At 40.3% G+C, this 20,063-nt stretch overlaps 2 protein-coding genes across 4 annotated transcripts; both read right to left on the reverse strand.

Annotated features, from left to right (window-relative positions):
• Nucleotides 1-862: 862 nt before the first annotated feature.
• sirt2 (sirtuin 2 (silent mating type information regulation 2, homolog) 2 (S. cerevisiae)) lies at nt 863-13,268 on the reverse strand. Of its 2 annotated transcripts, none has more exons than XM_036149907.1 (16): nt 13,196-13,268; nt 12,620-12,669; nt 12,359-12,407; nt 10,925-11,035; nt 8,958-8,999; nt 8,752-8,858; nt 8,600-8,656; nt 8,429-8,497; nt 8,181-8,310; nt 8,049-8,108; nt 7,878-7,933; nt 7,722-7,798; nt 7,525-7,576; nt 7,356-7,423; nt 3,244-3,310; nt 863-1,924 (listed from the first exon to the last, which is right to left on the reverse strand). In XM_036149907.1, coding segments are annotated over exons 3-16 (1,035 nt in total). In that variant the 5' UTR covers nt 12,360-12,407; nt 12,620-12,669; nt 13,196-13,268; the 3' UTR covers nt 863-1,786. The 2 variants fall into 2 exon arrangements, with proteins under 2 accessions (XP_036005800.1, XP_012711569.2); XM_012856115.3 differs by lacking the exon at nt 13,196-13,268 and adding an exon at nt 12,786-12,962.
• A 1,256-nt stretch (nt 13,269-14,524) lies between these two features.
• si:ch1073-228b5.2 (distal membrane arm assembly complex 2) lies at nt 14,525-19,882 on the reverse strand. Of its 2 annotated transcripts, none has more exons than XM_036150038.1 (6): nt 19,759-19,882; nt 19,279-19,469; nt 17,921-18,001; nt 15,950-16,089; nt 15,667-15,829; nt 14,525-15,044 (listed from the first exon to the last, which is right to left on the reverse strand). In XM_036150038.1, exons 1-6 carry the CDS (start codon nt 19,774-19,776, stop codon nt 14,891-14,893), a joined length of 747 nt encoding a protein of 248 aa, XP_036005931.1. In that variant the 5' UTR covers nt 19,777-19,882; the 3' UTR covers nt 14,525-14,890. The 2 variants fall into 2 exon arrangements, with proteins under 2 accessions (XP_036005931.1, XP_036005930.1); XM_036150037.1 differs by lacking the exon at nt 19,759-19,882 and adding an exon at nt 19,639-19,740.
• Between the last annotated feature and the right edge of the window lie 181 nt (nt 19,883-20,063).

A 20,063-nucleotide genomic window follows, 5' to 3' on the forward strand; every position in this document is an offset into this window, starting at 1 on the left:
AATTATTCATACCCCTGGCAGATTTAGGTTTTAAGTTATTTCCAATTTGCCAGGATGTTTTGACTGGTAATTAGTTTTGTTCTGATATTTTATTAGTTGGTCATATTTTTGTTGTATTTCTGCTTGATTATGCTCGCAAGGGTATTTCTGTATTTTGTTAATTTTTATTGGTGTACAGCACTTTCGTCAATGGTGTTGTTTTTAAAGTGCTTTATAGATAAAGTTGTATAGTATTGAAGGTAATATTATTGTTTTGGGAGCATTTCAGAGACCTGGCTTAAAAGTCATAAAGTATCTGTAGAGGGAAGTAAAAATTAGGGTGTTGGTGAGGAGGCCTTCCAAAGTCAGAGACTTGGAGCTTATGAACAAAAAGAAATGTCAATAAATATTATTCAGATTATCCAGGATGGTATGAATAACTTTTGGAATGCAAATTTTACTAGAATAAAAAAAATGTTTTTACAGTTTTATTATAGAATTTATTTATTTTTATTTAACCTTTATTTAACCAGGAAAAAAATAAAATAAAATCGCATTGAGATTAAAAATCTCTTTTTCAATGGAGTCCTGGCCAAGAGGCAGCAAAGTTTTTATTCAACTTGTTGGTTGAATGAAAACTATTCCAAATATACATCTGCCATGGTTAGGATGAAGTTTTGACTTGACTGTCTAGACATGAAATGTATCATTGGAAAAAAACAATCCTGAGTAAATGCTGATTAGGCAGGTGTTAGTCGGAGCAAAGTGCGGTAACCAGAGTTTCAGTCTGACGTTTCAACTGTTTCATTCTTAACTAACTGCATTCATAAGAAGGCAATAAGACAATGAAATGACAAAGCGCCAATGACACAAAGTGAGCAGGTTCAGTTGAACAAAGGGAACATTTATTGCAGGAATTTGCATTGGTTTTTATAATCAGTACAAGTTGAAGTACTTGAATCCAGGTCAGTACTTAAATATTTTTACACGTTTTTGCTCTCAGATCTTTCATTCAGTTCGTCTTAAAAATGTGATAACAGTTTTTTTTTCTCTACATTTTCCTTTCTTCATGCCCATGCATCGCTTTCCATCTAATTTCATTCAGCAAAAAACAAATTAACCAGGTGGCGCTCGACCGACGAGACTGATCCCAATTCTTTCTGTTGTTTCATGATGAACATTACATTTAAAAATATGTCTTATAGTTTTAGAAATGAAAAGATAATAAATGACTAAAAGTTCAACAAAAGTAAAAGCCAGTGATGGTATGGAAATAAGGTCAAGTTGGAGGTTCTACCAGACTTTTTATCAAATTGATCAACATTTTTACCAATCAGGAAGTTAATTTTCTGACGGAAACAGTGACAGTTTTATCAGATGAAACAAATTTAGCTTGGGGGGGAGAAATCGTTAATGCACTTACTTATAAATGCAGCGCTGCAGCTTGTTAGGACACGTCAATTATTAGGAGTCATTTACGCTAAGAAGCAGGGCAGAGACAAGTTTCCACGCATGGGGCTAAAAGCTATGTACAATGATATTCATTTGGTGCGAGGAAACCGGTGATCTAGAGGTGGGGAAAATTAAAGGTTGTGGAAAACATCACAATATTAGTAAAGAGCCCGATATAAACGAAAGCATAATTACTCCAATAAGCCGTCCTCAAATCAGAGTATAGAGTGTAGCAGAAACCCAACCCAGCCTCATTACCCAACAACAAACCCTCATATATTAACATCTGGTTAAACATTTTTAACTGTGAAAACGCTTTTGTATTGTTAATCAAACGAGGCTGCACGTCAGCAGTTTACTCCTCTGCTTTGAATCCTGGTTCAGCTGAAGCTGGGGCAACCTTGGCTGCGGCTCCTTTGCTTTCCCCAGCCTTCTCCTTGTCCTGACTGTCGATCCTAGTGTGCTCTTTCTTCACAAGTTCCTCCAGCTCCGACTGGATGGATGTGAAAACAAAACAAGGATCAATGTAGAAAAGGCACATAATGGAGGACAGGTGAGCACAAAAAGAAATAAAAAAGGCAAGTTTGCTCTTTGTGTTTAATGGTGTCCCACTAATGCATTTATGCCTTTTGTTACTATGGAGTATGAAGATATGAAACTTAAAGCATCGTCTTTCCTTGATATTGTAGCAAACGGCATGCTACCTCCAACTAGCATGAGCTTCGCAATTTAGACGTATGAGAGACATAGGTGCCACTGCTATCAAATTTAGAAAACTGCTACGCAAATCTCATAGCAATGACCTGATAACGATTTTATTTTATGCTACGCTATGCAGACACTCTGTCTGCACCGATGACGATTCATTAAGCATGTTGAATGTTTGGCTCCAACGGACGGTAGCCTGACCTATTATTTAAATCAAGTATTATTTTTTTAACCACCTGGATGCATTTGTAGAGTGTGTATAAAACACTGAACACTCAGTCGAAGATGGACAGGTGGTCATTAAGTTTCAGGGCAGAAGGGGGTAGTATACCCCAACAATAGCTTACTCTGACCGGAAGTAGTAAAAAAAAAGAAAAGTAAGTGTCACAATGTCTATTGGGGCTGGATGATATAGGAAAAAAAAGCATAATCGATAAAACAGAAATCATATTGATCGATATCAACTAATTCAAAACATATATTTTAAGTGCAGCCCTGGCCATTTTACGCTATTTCTTGATGACCTGTTTTTAGTTACAGTACTCACAAACACTGAATTCAAACTCAACCCTTTATTCAACCAACGTTTAACCAAAACTGTAAGTTTTTAAAAAAGAAAAAAAGAATGCATGCTTTCTGAACTCTGAGGGGGGCGGAGCTCAGGGTGCAGAGTGTTCCTGGGTCTGCGTTGTGATTGGTTGGGAGGACGTAACGACTGTAATATTAACCTACATGATAGGCTAGAATGCCAAAGGAAGGAAAAAAAAATTATTGAACTTTTTTGTGACCCTTTTTTTCTATAATCGATATACGTCTATTGATTGATATATATTGTTATTGAATTATCATCCAGCCCTACTGTCTATCCCAATATGCATGCACTATATAAAATAAGGATTATCAGCAACAGGCATTCTTCGCAAACGTGACCAAACCCGATGTTTTACAGCTAGACCCACATTAAATGCATTTTCAGATAAGGAACGAGGAGCAAGCAGCATTATGATTATGTCTGTTCATCCTTTGATGACCGAGCTCCGCTCTTCATGCTGCAGAGCTGCAGGCGACACATGAAAGTCTCAGAGAGAAGACCGTGAAGCTCACCTTCCAACCCAACAAGTCAGCGAGAGCCAAGCAGCCGTCATCGCACGTGTTGATGTGAGCAACATCTCTGCAAGCGAGAAAAAGGATGACCTGTCAGAGTGTTGAAAAGACTTCACGACACATTTTTATTTCCCATCGCAAAGAACACAATGCAAAAGCATGATTTGTGTGTTTAATTAATCCAACGTTGGGTAAATTTAGATTTTTCTTGCAGTTTTGTTTGTCCAGAGGAATTCAACACAAAAGGCCACTTTAGATTATGTGTTGTTCAACAAAAAACAAACAAACAAAAAAAGCCCAGCCCAAATATACAATGAATGAAAATGTAAATATATTTAAAATCTAATGCATCCGTCATAGTTTTAAATTATGTTTAGACTTGAAGCTCATGATAGTTCAATTCCATGTTCAAAGATGGGTGAAAATGTGTGAAACAAAGAATTTAGAGCACATGTCAGCTGAGAATGTAGCCGAAATGTGTCATGCCGTAATTTTGAACCTCACAGTTTGGGTGTCAATGCATCACACAGTGGGTCGAAAAGAAGAAATAAGTGAACGTGGTAACTAGGAGACCCGTCAAACCAGCACCCTACCAATGGGCTAGATTTGCTTTGTGAAACTCAGTCTACCTGTAGTTAGTGATGGAGACCTCTGCAGGTGAGTAGGGTGCGACACCATGAGTTTTCAATATTTCACTTTTTCCACAATACTCTAATTTTCTGAAACACTGAGTCTTAGGTTTTCAGTAACTGTGAGACATAACCATCATAATTACATAATTAAGTTATACAGGCTGGAACTATTTCACCCCATGTGTAATGAATCTATATAATATATGAGTTCCAGTTTCTGAAACGAAGGACAAAAAAAAAACTTTATTGAACCTTTTCACCATATCAAGTCTTGTTTTTAAAAATCTTTAATTGTGTCATCCATACTTCCCCAAAAATGAATACCAATGAGAAGCAGCATATAAAACTATCATGTTGAAAATTTTTAATAAAGTTGGATGAGGTCATTAAAATTTATTTTTTTACTTTTTCGCATTTTGAGGTAGACATCAAAAAAACACCTGAACAACATACAAGGAGTGACGTAACAACAAACTTTTCTAGACTTTTCTAATGCGGCACCCTGCCGCAAATGCCCTCGGGGCACAGAGTTGCAAGTCTTCAATAAATCCTGAGAACACATGTAGATCGCAGAATCAAACTTCCTCTACGATTTAGCGAGGGTAAAGACCGATGTTCAGTGGAACTGGACAGAAGCCACACTGCTCCTCCTGGATCTGAGGATGAACACCCGGTCAGACCCGGAGCTTCCCTAGTCCAAGGGAAGAGGAAGAGGAAGAAAGTTGGGAAGCGTGATCCCTTGTGAGTTGGAACATGAGCTTTGATTTCCTTTCTTGAGTACCAGGGGGCACCAACCACCCCCAGTCTGCCACGTCACGTGTGCTTTCAGCCCATCACAGCCCAACCACGTCCAGAGCCTTCAGCATCTAGGAATAAATCTCTTCCCCACTTGGTACCTTACTGCCGGGGAGGTTTTTTAACCAACTCGCTGACTTCTGCCAAGGTAAGGAATTTGCCTTCCCCAAGTCCTCAGACACGGTCTCCTCCAAACAGGACATGCTGACCGCATTAATCTCCTGCAGACCAGGGTGTGTTAATCAGCTGCGATCTGTCAATTGGACAGAAAAATATAGCAAATAGAGCACCAGATTCCAGCAGACTGCTGTGTTGTTTAAGAACGATCCGTTGGGTCATGAAACCCCTGAGAAAAAGCTGCATGTGCTGCTGTACATGGGTTAATGTATTTGATCTCTGATTACTTTGCTGGTGTCTCTCTCTGATAGCCATCTTCATGAACCTTTATATCTTTAAGAAAGCGCTTTGCTAGCTCAAGCTTTTTTCCCCTCCATCTGCACAGAGATCCTTCAAAACACCAATTGGACCCTTCAAAACTAAAACGGTCCTGCGTTTTTCTCTTTTACCGCAGTTGTTTGATTCAACACTGGTGTCTGAAGCATTACGTCCTAAATGTGAACGTCTCTCGTGCAACAAAGACCCTCTTAGAGCCTTGAGCCTTTTATTTAAGTGACATTTTCTTTGAGATGACTGATGCCTGAGAGTTCACAACAAAGTTCAAGTGGAAGGAAATTACTAAATGAGTGGGACATGACTGGGCATGTGTGCGTGGGTTCGGTCATTTCTACATAAATGATGCAGGAGACTTTGCTGCCCTCTGGTGATTAATAGCTTGCATGATGACTAAAATATCCAGAAACGAAGGCGTTAAAACTCAGACATAAATATTTAGGTAAAAAAAAAAAAAAGTGATTTGCACTGATCAGATTTTAGAGTCCAATTTCTAATCTTTAATTTTTAAATGTCTTCACCCGCTACCACAGGTTTTGACAATTACATTCATTATTTGTATAAGTACTGTGAGGGATTTACCCCCTCACTAATAGGTGTTGTAAACAGGCATTTTCTGCCTTTTAAAAAATTTTGTAATTTGGGGAAGGTTTAAGTCTTTGCCTTTATTGGTGTAACTTTAAGAACTTTTTTTTTTGTTCTCACTCTCTTTTTCTTTGAGGTCACCTGTTCAGGTGTTGCCATGGAAACACGCCCATGAGCAGTGCTGACAAGGACCTGATGTTTCCAGTCAGCCTCATTAGTGGATATCCACACTGACTGAGAGGGAGGGGAGATGTTTTGGGTTTTGTTTGGATTTGGATTACTGTTTCTCTTCAATTTGTTTAAGTTGAATGTAAATGGATTTATGTTATGTTTTACTCTAGAGGTTTAATTTAGTTGATTGTGTCCCAAATAGAAAATGTAAATGTTTCCACCCCTGAAATTAGAGATGGTACAGGCTGATGCTTTTAAAAGCAGAGTTCTTTAAATGGGGGGTGTCTTTTTTTTAGTTCTTCTGCTGTGATTGAAGAAAGTGGAACCCCTGCTCCTCTGCTTTAAAACGTAAGAACAGCTGTTTTTTGCAAATATATATAAAAACCAGAGCTTGGATCACGTCTGAATTTTTTTTCCTTTTGGTGTTTTCTGTGCTTCACTGAAGCACAGAAAACTGTTTTTAAGTCCACAAGGTTTCTGCCTCTGTCTGCAAACCTTACAAGTACAAAGAAGAGTGATCAAAGCATTTCTTTCTGCCCATTGTTGTGGGTATCAGGCAAACGGCTAGAAGCAGCCACCTCATTGTGTATGTTCTAACATTTCTAAAACGCTTCCAGGTTCAACACGTTCCATGACAGGGGTTGAAAACTAGTGTTGCGCTGATGCCATTTTTTGGCCCCGATACGATACCCAATACCTGGCTGTGCAGTATCGGCCGATATCGATTCCATACCGATACCATCTGTTTGAAATTGATGTGTGTGTATATAGTAAGAACTGCATACTACTTGGATGTAAAATAATTGCCATCATGCCTTTGTCAAGCTGCTACCTTTGTAAAGCAAGAAAAAGACTAATACAAAGTGAATCCAGTAGAACTAGTGAGTGTCGGGAGAGAGAAGGCTGCGTTCAAGTGACATACAAACATCAAAATGGTATCTGTGACCTATTTGTTGGTACTCGCCGATACCGATACCACCATTTTAGTGCGGTATCGGCACCCCGGCTGATACTGGTATCGGTATCGGTGCAACACTATTGAAAACTCAAAAAAAGATTTAAAAAAATAAATAAAAAAATCGAACAGAACTCAGTCTGTTATATGCTGAAAGCCTTGATCTTTCTGCAGCCTTAACGAACAACATACATGTTTTGATGCAAATACTGTTTCCTCTTAAATAGTTCCTTACATGACTGTACTTCCCCTCGCCACTGAAAATAGCTAACTTTGAGTTTTCCTCATTCAGTACCAACGTTTACGCTGCACAGTGTTGTCATCAGGAACTGGTAGTGCTCAGGTACATTTAGGGAATGTTTCCAACAGGCCGGTCACCGGGACAAGCTCAAAATTACGATCAGCCAACTTCGTAAATAGATTCCAATTAAAATAAATGTGTCCTCAACAGGTAATAAAGTTGCAACGTTACAATAATTATATAAACCAGTTCATGAGATAACGCTGCAGCATAAAAGCATCACCTGTACGCCTTGTCCGAGTCAAAGTCCATCCCTCCTCCGAAACCGAGCAATCCCAACATGGGATCTGCCTGCAGACAACCGCATACACATGCAATGTCAGTGGCTTAGAGCAGACAGTGTGAAGAAAGCACGTACAGAGAATAATGGTGATGGAGTTATAAAGGCTCACCTGTCCGGCTTTCTCCATGTTAATGAGCAGCCTGGGGCAACTTTTGGAAACCCTAAACGTCAAATATAGGAGGATGAAAGAATCTGAGGTGAGGTTATTGCCGACACCACGGGAAAGTTTGGCTGATGACTGAATTACACGATCAGATTATAAATGCTGCCATCCTACAACAACCCACTGGACTTAATGCGGAGTACCTGCTGACTAAACCTGCGAAGGGCTGCACCTGCAGAGACGTGCCCATGACTATGAGCAGATCGCACCGGGGAAAATCCTGACAGCGGAAGAAAGGTGCGACAGTTATTGGTTTTTTATGCGGGGGTTAAGTCCTGGCCAAGGCATCGAGTGCTCACCATCTTCATGGAAGTGAAGAAACGGGCCGGCAGGTTCTCCCCAAAGAAAACGATATCTGAGTAAAGCAAGACGCGGAGAACGGTGAGCAAATACCCGGGATCTTCAGCAAACCTGAAACTAAATCGGTGATGTGCAGAATCCAGGTAAAATGAACGAACGCAACGACTGACCTGGTTTGACCAAGCTGCTGCACTTTTCACACTTGGGAATCGCGTCCGAGAAGATTTTCTCTACAAAACACAAAGCGACAAAAATCAGAATCTCACATCTGCGAACGTCACGTGTGGAAAATGAGGCAGCACCTTTCATCCAGTCCAGGTTGTACTCCTTCCTGCAGCAGAAGCTGACACAGTGGGAGGTGTAGAAGGTTCCGTGTGCTTCGATCAGGTCCTCTCCTTCCAGCCCGGCCACTCGCTCAAGGGTGTCGATGTTCTGCACGCACACACACAGACACACACACACACACACACACACACACACACAAGAATACAGCAGCTTAAAGTCAACTTTATAACCGCTTTTGCAGCAACATGCTCTGTCTCCGCCGCACCTGTGTGTAGCATCGTCTCAGAAGCCCTTTGTCCTTCAGCATCTTTATGAAGTAGTGGCAGATTGTGGGCTGAAACCAAGTATTGGTAAAAAAAATAATAAAATAAAAAAGTCTTTAGTAGACCTGACAGCTAAAAACAGCTTTTGTCAAGTTGCAGTCTGTGTGTTGTACCTTAAACTGTCCTGGGTAAAGCTCCCTGGCCAAAGCGAAGAATGGTTCTGGATGTTTCTGTGATGAAATGATGCAAAGTTCTTGTTTGTTCAGGTGCCAGAGTTTAATGGTGATACGCTGTGTTAAGAGACGCGACTCAATCTGCAACAGACCTTAAAGTAATCGATCTGAAAGATGGCCTCCGGGTAAGGCAGGTTGTATTTTTGCAGGTTTGCGTAGAGGCCTGTGTCTGGAGAGCGAAAATCTGGGATCCCAGCAGCTGTGGAGGCAGAAATCACGAGGAATCACTCACACAGAACAAGAACTGTTTGATAATGATCAATAAATTATTCTCTCAAAATGAATGCGACATACTTACATGTTGATATTCCTGCCCCAACCATACAGACGATGTTTTTACCTGTTTGGATGCACAGAGACACTCATTAGCACATTAATAAACAATTCAGCACTCCCCACATTTATTTGCACCACTGGAAAGGAAAAACATTAAAAATGTTTCTTTTACACGCTTCATGTTGTACTCCAGCAACATAACCTCTCACTGAAGCAAGTACATTTATTCTGTGATTAGAAAAGTCCATGTTATGAGAGAAATGTTTCTAAAAAATAAACTAAAATCAGATGTAAAACTGTTGGTAGCCCAGACATCCCCTTAAGATGAAAGTATCAGTATTTTTTACTTTATGGTTTTAAACTGAACAGAGCTTCTAGGAACATTTGGTCCACTATTTCCTGTTTTCCGTGTGCATACATATGACGCGACTTAGAGGCAAATTCCTCTGTTCAAATCGGGTAAGAAAGGACAACATGCTGTTGAAATGAAGCACGTGTTAATCTTCATGGTCTACATCAGGGGCGTCAAAACTTTTCTGCACGCGGCCCGAAATTGCCAAGTTAAAAGTACATGAGGGCCAAAACATGAATACAAATAAATAACTGAAAAAGTATGTTAATTTTCTAACCTGCTCTAGAAAAATATGATAATTTGAAACGAACAAATTAGTCAGATTTTCTGTTGGAAAGGGATGTCTAAATCTGTGTCAATCCGATGTTAAAAAAAAAAAAAAGGTTTTGCCCATTTGCCATAAAATTAATTCAAAGATGGTCACCTAGTTTGCAAATTATTTTGGGATCGACTGTAAAAAAAAAAAAAAAAAAAAAAAAAAAGAATTATTTTTGGTCTAGCAATTTGGTTCCAGCAAGAACAAGATTTGGTACTGCCTTTGTTTTAAAACATATGGTGTATTTAGCAAATTTAAATAAAAGAATTCAAAGCAGATTTGAATTTCATTTTTCTGAGGTTTTAGGGGTGTAATATGATCTGTTATGCACTGATGAGACCCTGTTAATGTCAAAAGTGAATACCAAAGAACCCGCTCAGGGACAGGCAGCTCTGCTCAAAAACGCTCAGCTCAGAAAACGGGTTATCTTACTACGTAGGTTGTCTTTCTACATAATTCATAATCTCCAATCAGAGCACACCATCAAGCAAACAGCCTCCCCCCTCCTTCTACCCCCAGCTGATACACCCGGCTGTGAGTCTCACTGGCATGTCTGATGTCAGCCCCTTCACAGCGGTTACTAAGAAAAAAAGACAGCTGAAATGTTCGAAGGTGGTATAAAATGCATGAAGCTTCCACTCAATCCCGAAGGACGAGAGAATCACAGAAGAGTGTCTGAAGTTAATTTATGGAGACTTTACTGAAGATGGTTTACTGTGGGGGATTCAAGTTGTGGTTTTTGAACAAACAGATAAAAAAAACCTTCTGTACCAACACGGAGGGTGGCTCAGCTCCATGGCTCTGCTGATTGCCACGGCCAAATGCTTGCATCTTACTGTGCAGATAATGAATGTCCAGGATCTGACTGTCTTTGTTTTGGTCTCATGGCCATCTGTCGGGTATTTAGTGGGAGCCGAAGGAACAGACAGACAGAGACAGGACAGACAGGCTGGCGGCCGGACCGTGGGGTGCGATTACTTTCCATCTATGTGATCTCTGCTCTGTTTCTCAGTAAAAGTGCTGGAACTTCATCATTCCACCGTTTCCTTATTCAATAACTGTAGGAAGTCAGTTATGGTTTAGAACTCTTACAACAGGCACAAAATCAGTCCAGGGGCCGCAAATGGCCCCCAGGCTTCACTTTGGACATGCCTGGTCTACGTGGTCTTTTCTTGACAGGCTTTTTTTTTTCCTTCTTTTGCGAATAAATGTACTTTAATAAAATATTGGATTTTAAAATACAATTTCAGTGTGAGTTTATGTTCCTGCAAATAAGCAGTAAGTAGTGAAACAGAATAATAATTAAAAAAACAAAGCTCACATTTGCCGCTGTTTATGTAGCGTGCCACGCCCTCCAGAGACAGCTCATCCAGAACCTTCTCTGTCGAGCCCAGCCCCATGGCACTGGAGAAAAGGCTGCGCAGGAAGTCCACTGGCAAGGACAAGACGGTCATTATATTCACCTTCGTTTGGCCATAAAACAACACAGAATCAGCAGGATACGCAATATGCTTAAACAGGGATCGCTGCACCACACTGTCAAAAGTATTCGCTCACCCATCCAAATGATAGAAACCGGGTGTTCCAGTCACACCATGCTCATAGATGTATAAAATCAAGCACCTGGGCATGCAGACTGTTTCTACAGACATCTGTCTAAGAACGGGTCGCTCTCAGGAGCTCAGTGAATTCCAGCGTCGTTCAGTGACATGATGCCACCTGTGCAACGAGTCCCGTCGTGAAATGTCCTCGCTTCTAAATATTCCAGTCAAATGTCAGCGGCGTCACAACAAAGCGGGAACACCAGCCACTCAGCCATGGAGTGGTAAGGCCGCGTAAACCGATGGAGCAGGGGCGGCGGATGGGCTGACGTCGGCAACTTTCTGCAGAGTCGCCGCAGACCTCTAAACTTCCCGTGGCCTTCAGATTGGCTGAAGAACAGGGCGTAAATGCAGTGGTGCAAAGCACAGCGACTCTGGAGCAGAGGAGACGCGTTCTCTGGAGGGACGAACCCACGTCTCTCCATCTGGAAATCTGATGGACCGGTCTGGGTTTGGTAACACCAGGAGAACGGTACTTGTTGGACTCCACTGTGCCAAGTGTAAAGTTTTATGGAAGAGGGGTTCTGGTGTGTGGGTGTGTGTGTGTGTGGGGGGGGGGGGGTTGTCTTTTCCCCTTAGTTCCAGCGAAAGTAACTATGAATGCTTCAGCAGACCAAAGGATTTTGGACAACTGTGTGGGAACAGTTTGGAGCTGGGAACTTCCTGTTCAGACATGGCTGTGCACCAGAGCACAAAGCAAGGTCCATAAGACATGGATGAGACTTTTAGTGAGCTGCAGAGTCCTGAACTCAACCTGGGGGATGGGGGTGGGGGGTCAACATCCTATTGAACTATATGGATTAGGACCGGGATGTCACTTAAGTTCATAAGGCAGGCGAGTGAATACTTTTGGCAATATAGCGTATATGCTTGTGTTGTAATGCAGTATAAAAGGAGCAGGTTAGTTTTTTTTTTTTTTTTTTCCTTCTTCCTGGTCCTCTTTGACTCCTGGAGTGCTGTAAACTCCTGCTGTTGAATGTTGTCCGAATTTGAATTTGTTGAGTGAACATTGATTTATAATAAACATCAGAACGAAACGAACAAAAGAAAACTGAGCAATAAAAAACCCAAAGAAGGTGTAAAAAAAAAAAAAAAAATCGTAGCACAAAGACTGGTGTCTACACCAGCTCTATGAAGTGGGCTTTTAAACGTACTCTCTGTGTCTCCCGCAGCTTCGTCTTCACTGCTGTCGTCTGACTGCACCTGCAGAGGACACAGCGTTAGCTGGTGGAAAACATCGCGCTGAAACGACACATTTCTGGTTCAAGCTGCGCTATCAGCCGGAGACAGAGCAGCTCCTTCCTGGCGCTAACCAGCCACCGAGTCTCTTTACATCTGACAGCAGCTTTTTTTTTTTTTAAAAACAAACAAAAAAAAAAAACATTCCAAGCTCGATGTGAAAGAGTAAATCCCACCTCGGGGTCGGCTGGAGCCTCCTCCTGTTCTTCTTCTTTTGCAGGGAGCTCTGGGAATGAAATCAAGAGGACGTGAAACGCGACAGACCTGTTTTAAAGGGACGACGCCGGCGCGATAAGTACACCCCCCTTGTCTCCTCCTTTCGGGGCCAGACCGCCGTCCTACCTGATGATTCAGACATTTATCCGTCTGCTAGGACTCCAGCACTACACCGTCAGGGCTGACATGCAGGAGCAATTCTCTAAAGTCGGCGAAACAGCACAGGAATCGGACAATTCGCTAAGCTCGAACGGCGGACTGTTGTTGTTGTTGTGGTCCGTCCGAAAACTACGTCCGTGTTCATCGCGCTCACAGATAACATTGGTTCCCCCTTCCCTTTTATTAGTTTACAACAACAAAAAAACTACTTTCAGTGTTAACCTGTCCCACTAATTAATGAAACCAAGTTGTCTTTAAGCACATTGCCCATTTTCTGTCGCTGTACAACCTAACGTGAGTCAAATATAATAGTATTCACAAACAAAGTTTATATTTGTTCACATCCGCCAACCAAGATATTGGAGATCTATACGTACAGAGGCGACATTCAGTGTCGTCTTCAGGTTCTCCTGGTGTCTTCATTGGTCCGGTGTGGTGCTTTATGTGTGCTGCGTGAACCAGGCTCACACAGGATTATGGGCTTTACTTTCTCACATAAGCCTCCAATGGGAAGATTACAAATACATACAGCCACACACGTGGACACAAATAAATACATGACCAAGAAGCATAAAATCACACTGAGGCAAAAATAATAGAATAACATAAATAAGCAAATCTTACACTAAACAATTGATCTGGTAGCACAGTTGTTGGTATCGTTAGCAAATCCCTTTAAACTTCATATTTAAATATCACGAGTCACACAGGCCCGTTTGTTTCAACTACAGGCCACTAGGCTGGTTGAGGACCTGCTTATCTTACCAACATGCAGTCAACAGAATGCAAAGATAAGTTAAGAAAACATATCAAAAGCTTGCTTTTAGACAACTGCAGCAAAGAGCGGCATCTTGGGGTCTCCAGCTTTGCATAACAACCAATGTACATTATCTACATGCCAACCCGCTGTTTAGAAATGAAGCCTGTGATAGAAAATTGTACTATTGCTAGAATCTTATAATTTTTTTTTAAAATAATCTTGTTACAGTGACGTTATTATATCTTCTTTATGCCTATTATATACTTTTGGTGAGTAGGGCTCCTCTGTCTCTCTTCTATGATCATGTACTAAGATGATGACACACAGGGGGATATTTTAAATAGTAACCTGCTGAATTTGCTGCAAATAAACATAAAATAAGTCATATCTTTCAACAAGATAATGATCCAACACATATGTCAGATCATCATGGAACTGGTTCACTAAAACACAAAATCCACCTTAGTGTATGGGCATCTCAGGCCCCAGGCCTAAATCCTGTAGAACAATTGTGGGGGTAACTAAAGAGAAGATAGCATAAGAGACACACCCAGGACTCTGGATGATCTATTCTAGAGAGATTGTGCAAAGAGATCAAAGATCTCTCTTTCTGTTTTCTCTAACCTGGGATAATGTTATAGAAGTGTCAGGAATGTTGGTTGGCAAAAAAGGGGTTGTACAATGTATCGACAGCAGGAGTGCCAACAGTCCTTGGATTAATCCTAATAAAAACAATTTCTCAACATGGCATTTTTACTCCACCAAATAAAGCAGTCACTTTAAAGATTGCTTTTTTTAAATACTTTTTGACTATGGCTTTTTAAAAAGGCTTTTCACCAATTTTTATAAGGAATGCAAATACATTTGTTTGAGATGTATGACGTATTGCCAGATGCTTTTTATTATGTTTGAGTCAAATATAAATGCATACATACAATTCACAATAATCTTTTGTATGATAAAATCTTTATTATGTACACCAATGTTTACATACAGTGATCAAGTCTCAGCAAATATGAACATAAACGGAAATTGTTCTCCAAATCTAAACATGTACATGATGAATGTGCTGCCTTACTCTAGACTGACGAAATAAACATGACACGCAGAAAAGGATAAGCCAACTTGTACCCGCCATGTTTATCTGTTGCACGTTTTAGCAATTTTTTTGTTTTTCTGCATTTATTTTACCTTACATTATGAATCTTCAATCAGACCATTAAATAATTTATGGTTAGATCTTGGAAAAACAAAATAACAAGCTCAAAAGGTTCCAAGTCTTTCCCCAGCGACTCCAGATCCAATCTGTCCACTACCTCCCTGTTTCCACGCGCTCCTCTGACGACTCGAAGTCATAGCCGTCTGCTGTGATCTGGCACTGTGGCAACATCTCCTCCAGCAGGATGATCACCAACCCTGGAGTTGAAATCCTCGGTAGGGAGGACACATTTAGACGCTTCAGTCCCCTTCAGTACACATGGACACAGAAAAAGAAGAATGTTTGGCCTCAGGTGCTTGATGCAAACGGAGATGTTTTATTTTTTTTATTTTTGGTCCATTTATTACCAACACATTAAAATCTTCTTAGAAATGGAAATAACACGTTTCATTAGCCACACGTTCTACATTCTATCTAATTTTATAGTAAATATGACCACGTGCGTCCAGTGATGTTTACTCAAAAGCTGACTTTGAAGCACCCAAATCTGTTTTTAATTCATTTATTAAAATGGGCAAAATACACTAAAGTGTTTTTAAAGAAAGACTGATCCAAATCCGGTTCCTTTTGCCGAGAGAAGACAATTTTTAAACGCTTTTTCCAATCAAACCCAAAAGAAATTGCAAAATTTGTGTATTTCATTCAATAAGGAATACATGCAAAATCCTTTTGTTTTGGATATGAAATGATTTAAGCATCTATTTTATAAAAACATAAAACAAATTAAAAACAAAAAACAAATGCTTAGTTTATTGTTAAGTAGGTAAAATAAAAATCACAGCAACCGAGTTGACTTGATGCTTTTGTGTGAAAAAGGTCTGGACAGCCCTGCTTCAGAAAGTTGGCCACACTGTGAGTATCGCGCTCACCTGAGATTCCTGAGAGCAGCCAGGCCACCTGCAGTTATTCTTGGACAGTGGGAGATGTCCAGCTCCTCCAGAGAGTCCTGGAACCGGTGGAGACCTGCTAGGAACCAGTCGTCCACCTCAGGACAGCCTTGTAGTTTTAGAGTCCGCAGATGTCGCTGCCTCTCTGGAGGTGGTGATAAATCATTAGATCAAAAACGGCACCACTGTGTCACTGAAAACCTTAAGAGCAGAGATGATTCACAGTAGAACAGGACAAGGAAGGATGTTTATATGAATGTATTACCCAGGTTAGACAGTCCGGTGTAGTTAATGATGGTGTTACTCATGTCTACTTCTTCCACAGGTGTGTCCTTGTGGTTAAGGAAATCCCAGTTGAACTTGCCCTTGGAGTTAGTGCGGAACCATTCGGTCTGGCCCACAAACCTGCAGAAGTAACTCTTAGTGAGAAACATCATCTAGGAAGCATCATCGGTGAAGTATACTGGGGTCAATGGGTGTTTCAGGTCTGTCAACATGATACACCCTCACCCAATTCTTCGGATCAGTCCTCTTTACCCAAAGTCACCCTGTGGGTTTCTCTGAAGCGTCGCTTGAAGGTTTTACGTCCCTCTTTGCAGCCATCCTTGCAATGCCCAGCTGGGTGAGACGTCTGCAGAGGAAGCAACCAGCAAATCCTCTGCAGCCCACTTCTATGGGTTCCTAGACGGTCTTCCAGCTTTTCAGCAGGTGATTTGGTGGTTTCAGAGGTTATGGTTGTGTGCGGTGGAGGCAAGTTTCCATGTGCTGAAGGAACTGGAAGCTTTGTGAAGCGTGTTGTTGTTGTTCTGGGCCATGCCTGACATTCTCTCCCTCTTTGATGGACATCATTTCTTTTCTTTGGTCATGATGGTGTTTGCTGGTGCTAATGGCTATGGCTATGCGCTCAGCCACAGCCTAAAGCATCAGGTCATGGTGGCACCAGTAACAACCTTATGCAATCGTCTATGGGGAGCTACTGAGAAGATATTCCAAGGAACCTCTTTCACCACAAATGAGGCAAGTGTGTCCTTATTTACAGCCACGTGGAAAAGAAAGTACCCCTTCTTTTGATTCTAACATTATAGCGTATGTGAAATATCATGATTCCCAAATTTAAGCTTTATATGAGGACTACGTACATCCCAAGAACCAAAAGTCTAAGAAAGCATAGAGAGAACATGCAAACTCCACGGAGAACAGTCTCAGGACGGGATTCCAACCCAAGACCTTCTTGCTGAAAGGCAGCAGAGCAACAAAACTTTCAATTTGAGTATCCCAAGATGGAGATCAGATGTTTTTGTTTTTTTTGTTTTTTTTGCTATTGGAATTTGGTGGGATGTAAATATGAACTAATTCAGCAATCAAATTAAATCGTTAACTGGAGTCTACAGACTCTAAAATATGTTATTCACTGAAAGAACAATCCACTTATAGCAGTAATTAAGCCAGGACTGTACAAAAATATACATTTAAGATGAAAACCCTTCTTTGTCTATAAATACATCTATCCAGAACTCTTCAAGTGTCTTAGTTTATGCTTCACCTGGTTCAAGTTCTGTAAAAAAAGGCACAAAAAGGCACCTTTTTTGCTGTTTGATTATTAATCCTTTAATCAAAAAAAAAAAAGTACACAAAATAAACAGTTAGAAAAATAATAGTTGCAGTCCAAGTTATATTGTCTACTATTTTGCCTAGCAGATTAGACACAGACAGACAGATAAACCTCAATTAATAAATGACCATGCTGTCAGTATTTGTTTCTGCCATTTACATAGCATTTAAAATGTACATTAAACATTAGCTTTTTTTAACTCAATGCACTTGATTATTGAGGTATGTTAATTTATGAGGAGTATTTCTTTTTAGATTAATCCATTGATTGAAAAATGAATTGAAAAAATAACCAATAGATTGATTACTAAAATAATCAGTAGCTGGAGCCCTACAACACACATCTGTATGAAACTGAGCAGCAAACTGCTAAGACGTCTGATGGTATATAGGTGTTTAAACTTGCTGATAATCAGTTAATTAAGTGCTTAACTAGCAGCCCCTCTATGCTACTTTCCCTCTTTAATCTTATAAAAGTAGTAGAAGTATAATTAGTTGTGGGTTTTTTTACACAAATATCTTCTATTTTTACCTTCCTTTGTAGATGTGGAAACAGGCGGTTGTCTGATGAAGCATTTAGAGACAATCAATAAATAACATAGAGGTGTAAGGAATGGGTACCTACCTAAATCCTCCTCTTAGACTTAGAATATAGAAAGCTGTTGCTATGTCTGGTCCATAAAATCTCTCGGTGTAACCATAGTAACTGTGAATGACCAAAAAGAAGAAAGACAAGTGGGATTAAGCATGAGCTGGTTACCAAAGTCAACATTTAGTAAGGCTAAACCTTAAAAAAAAAAAAACTAAAATATTTACAGTTAATGAGAAGCCAGAGAAAGTCCTGGAGCAACTGATCTCAGCAACAGTCAGTTTAATAAAGACTACAACACATTTCACTCCACTAACAAGGAAGGACACCTGTTTGGAAATATATCCAATTGTGAAAAACACCAACAGTCACAGTGTGGAAACTAATGGGGTGCCACCCATCACTTTCTCAAATCTGCAGTTGGCAACAGGTCTGTTAGGCACCCACCTGCAACCTGTCCAAACATATTAACACAACCAGAATCACATATATGTTATAATAATTAAGCAACAGTAGGCAGGATTTCATTGTTTCTATTTTCGTTTAATTTATTCTTTTGAAACAATCATATTGTGAGAATCTCGTATGGCTCAATACCTGCCTGAGTTCGTGATTATGGAACTGAACCTCCAACAGATGTGACTCTATTGTCCTGTTGATGATCCATTATTAGACCGGATTCAGCTGTCAAATGGTCTCACATAACGCTCTCTATAACACTATGGGCCTTGCGTACGGAGAAGTCCAAGATCATCTCAGAAACTACAAGCCATCCAGTTCCTGTGACAGCAAAACAGCGCAAACCCTCATCCCCACCACTGTTCTTAACAGCTGGTATGAGCTGTCGTTTGTGGTGATGTGCTGTTCTTGGTCCTCCCCAAACTTGATGCTGTGCATTATGACTAAACACACAGACAAATATCATATATATATATATATATATATATATATATATATATATATATATATATATATATATATATATATACTTTTTGGAGACAGATGCAAACATTACTTCATATTTAAAAAAAAAACATATGCAGGCGTTGTATACAAAAATTATTGTAAATACCTAAACTAAACTAAAAAAAATAAAGTAATGATGGTATAATAATATAAGCAAAATGTAGTTTCTTGGTCAGTGATGATGAAATAGGATTTATGATCATGCCACAAATCTTTCTGTACACATGTAGGCCAATTAAAATTATGGGACTAGTCTGAGTTGTAGAACCACAAGCAAAATCAAAAGGTTGTTGAGGCGTTAGTCAGTGTTTCACATTTGTCCTGAAAACTGATTCCAGCCCCTCCTGTAGTGTTGCTCTCAGAGGAGACCAGGGCTGACACAAACGTAACTCTTTGACAGGTAAACCTCTGTGTTTCACATGTCTTACAGGTTCTTTTTCCGGAGCTGGTCTCTCTCCAGCTTGGACTTCCAGCTCAGGACCATTTCTACATCATAGTAACGCTGGGCGAAGAAGAGGAGGCACCTGGAGAGGAGAGAGGCAGGAGCTGCTGAGCTGGAGCTCCACTGTCGCCTAGCAACGAGGAGGAGCGCAGACCGCTGGCAGCATCTGCGTAAAGTCTAAATAGACACAGAGAGGAGCTGGTGAAAAGCAAGCATGGGCAACTGATAATGGAAAGATAAAGAAAATAAATAACAAAATGTTAGACTAAAAAACAAAGTGGTGGGAGCAAAGTTAAGGAAGCTACAGACGTGCAGTCTAATAACGTTAGCTAACACATTAACTGACCCTGTAGCAGTCCCTCTTGTAAAGAAACAATTCGCTCAGAGTAGACATGGCCGCTCTAAGAACCGGACTTATCATATTTTAAACTCGAACAGCTGAGCAGAAAGCTGAAGGATAACTTACTAGCATGGGCGCCGACATGACAACGACTTGTGACAGCAAGCCGTTGAGGACAAACCTTCTTCTTCGTGGAGTTTATTTGGCGGTTGGCAAAAAAGAAAACAAAAGGTGTACATTACCGCCACCTACCGGTACGGAATGTGGTACGGAATGATTGTCATTTAATCATATTTAATTCATTGCTATCCTTAATTTCTGTTAATGAACGTTGCTATTTAAAATGTAATCAAACTTATAATCATTTTACTTTCTTAATCGTTCTGCAAAGTGTTTATTACACATTTTTCTTGAATCTTTTCTAAATCTTC

This window comes from Fundulus heteroclitus, chromosome 18, assembly GCF_011125445.2.
Source record: "Fundulus heteroclitus isolate FHET01 chromosome 18, MU-UCD_Fhet_4.1, whole genome shotgun sequence".
Taxonomy (NCBI): Eukaryota; Metazoa; Chordata; class Actinopteri; order Cyprinodontiformes; family Fundulidae; genus Fundulus; species Fundulus heteroclitus.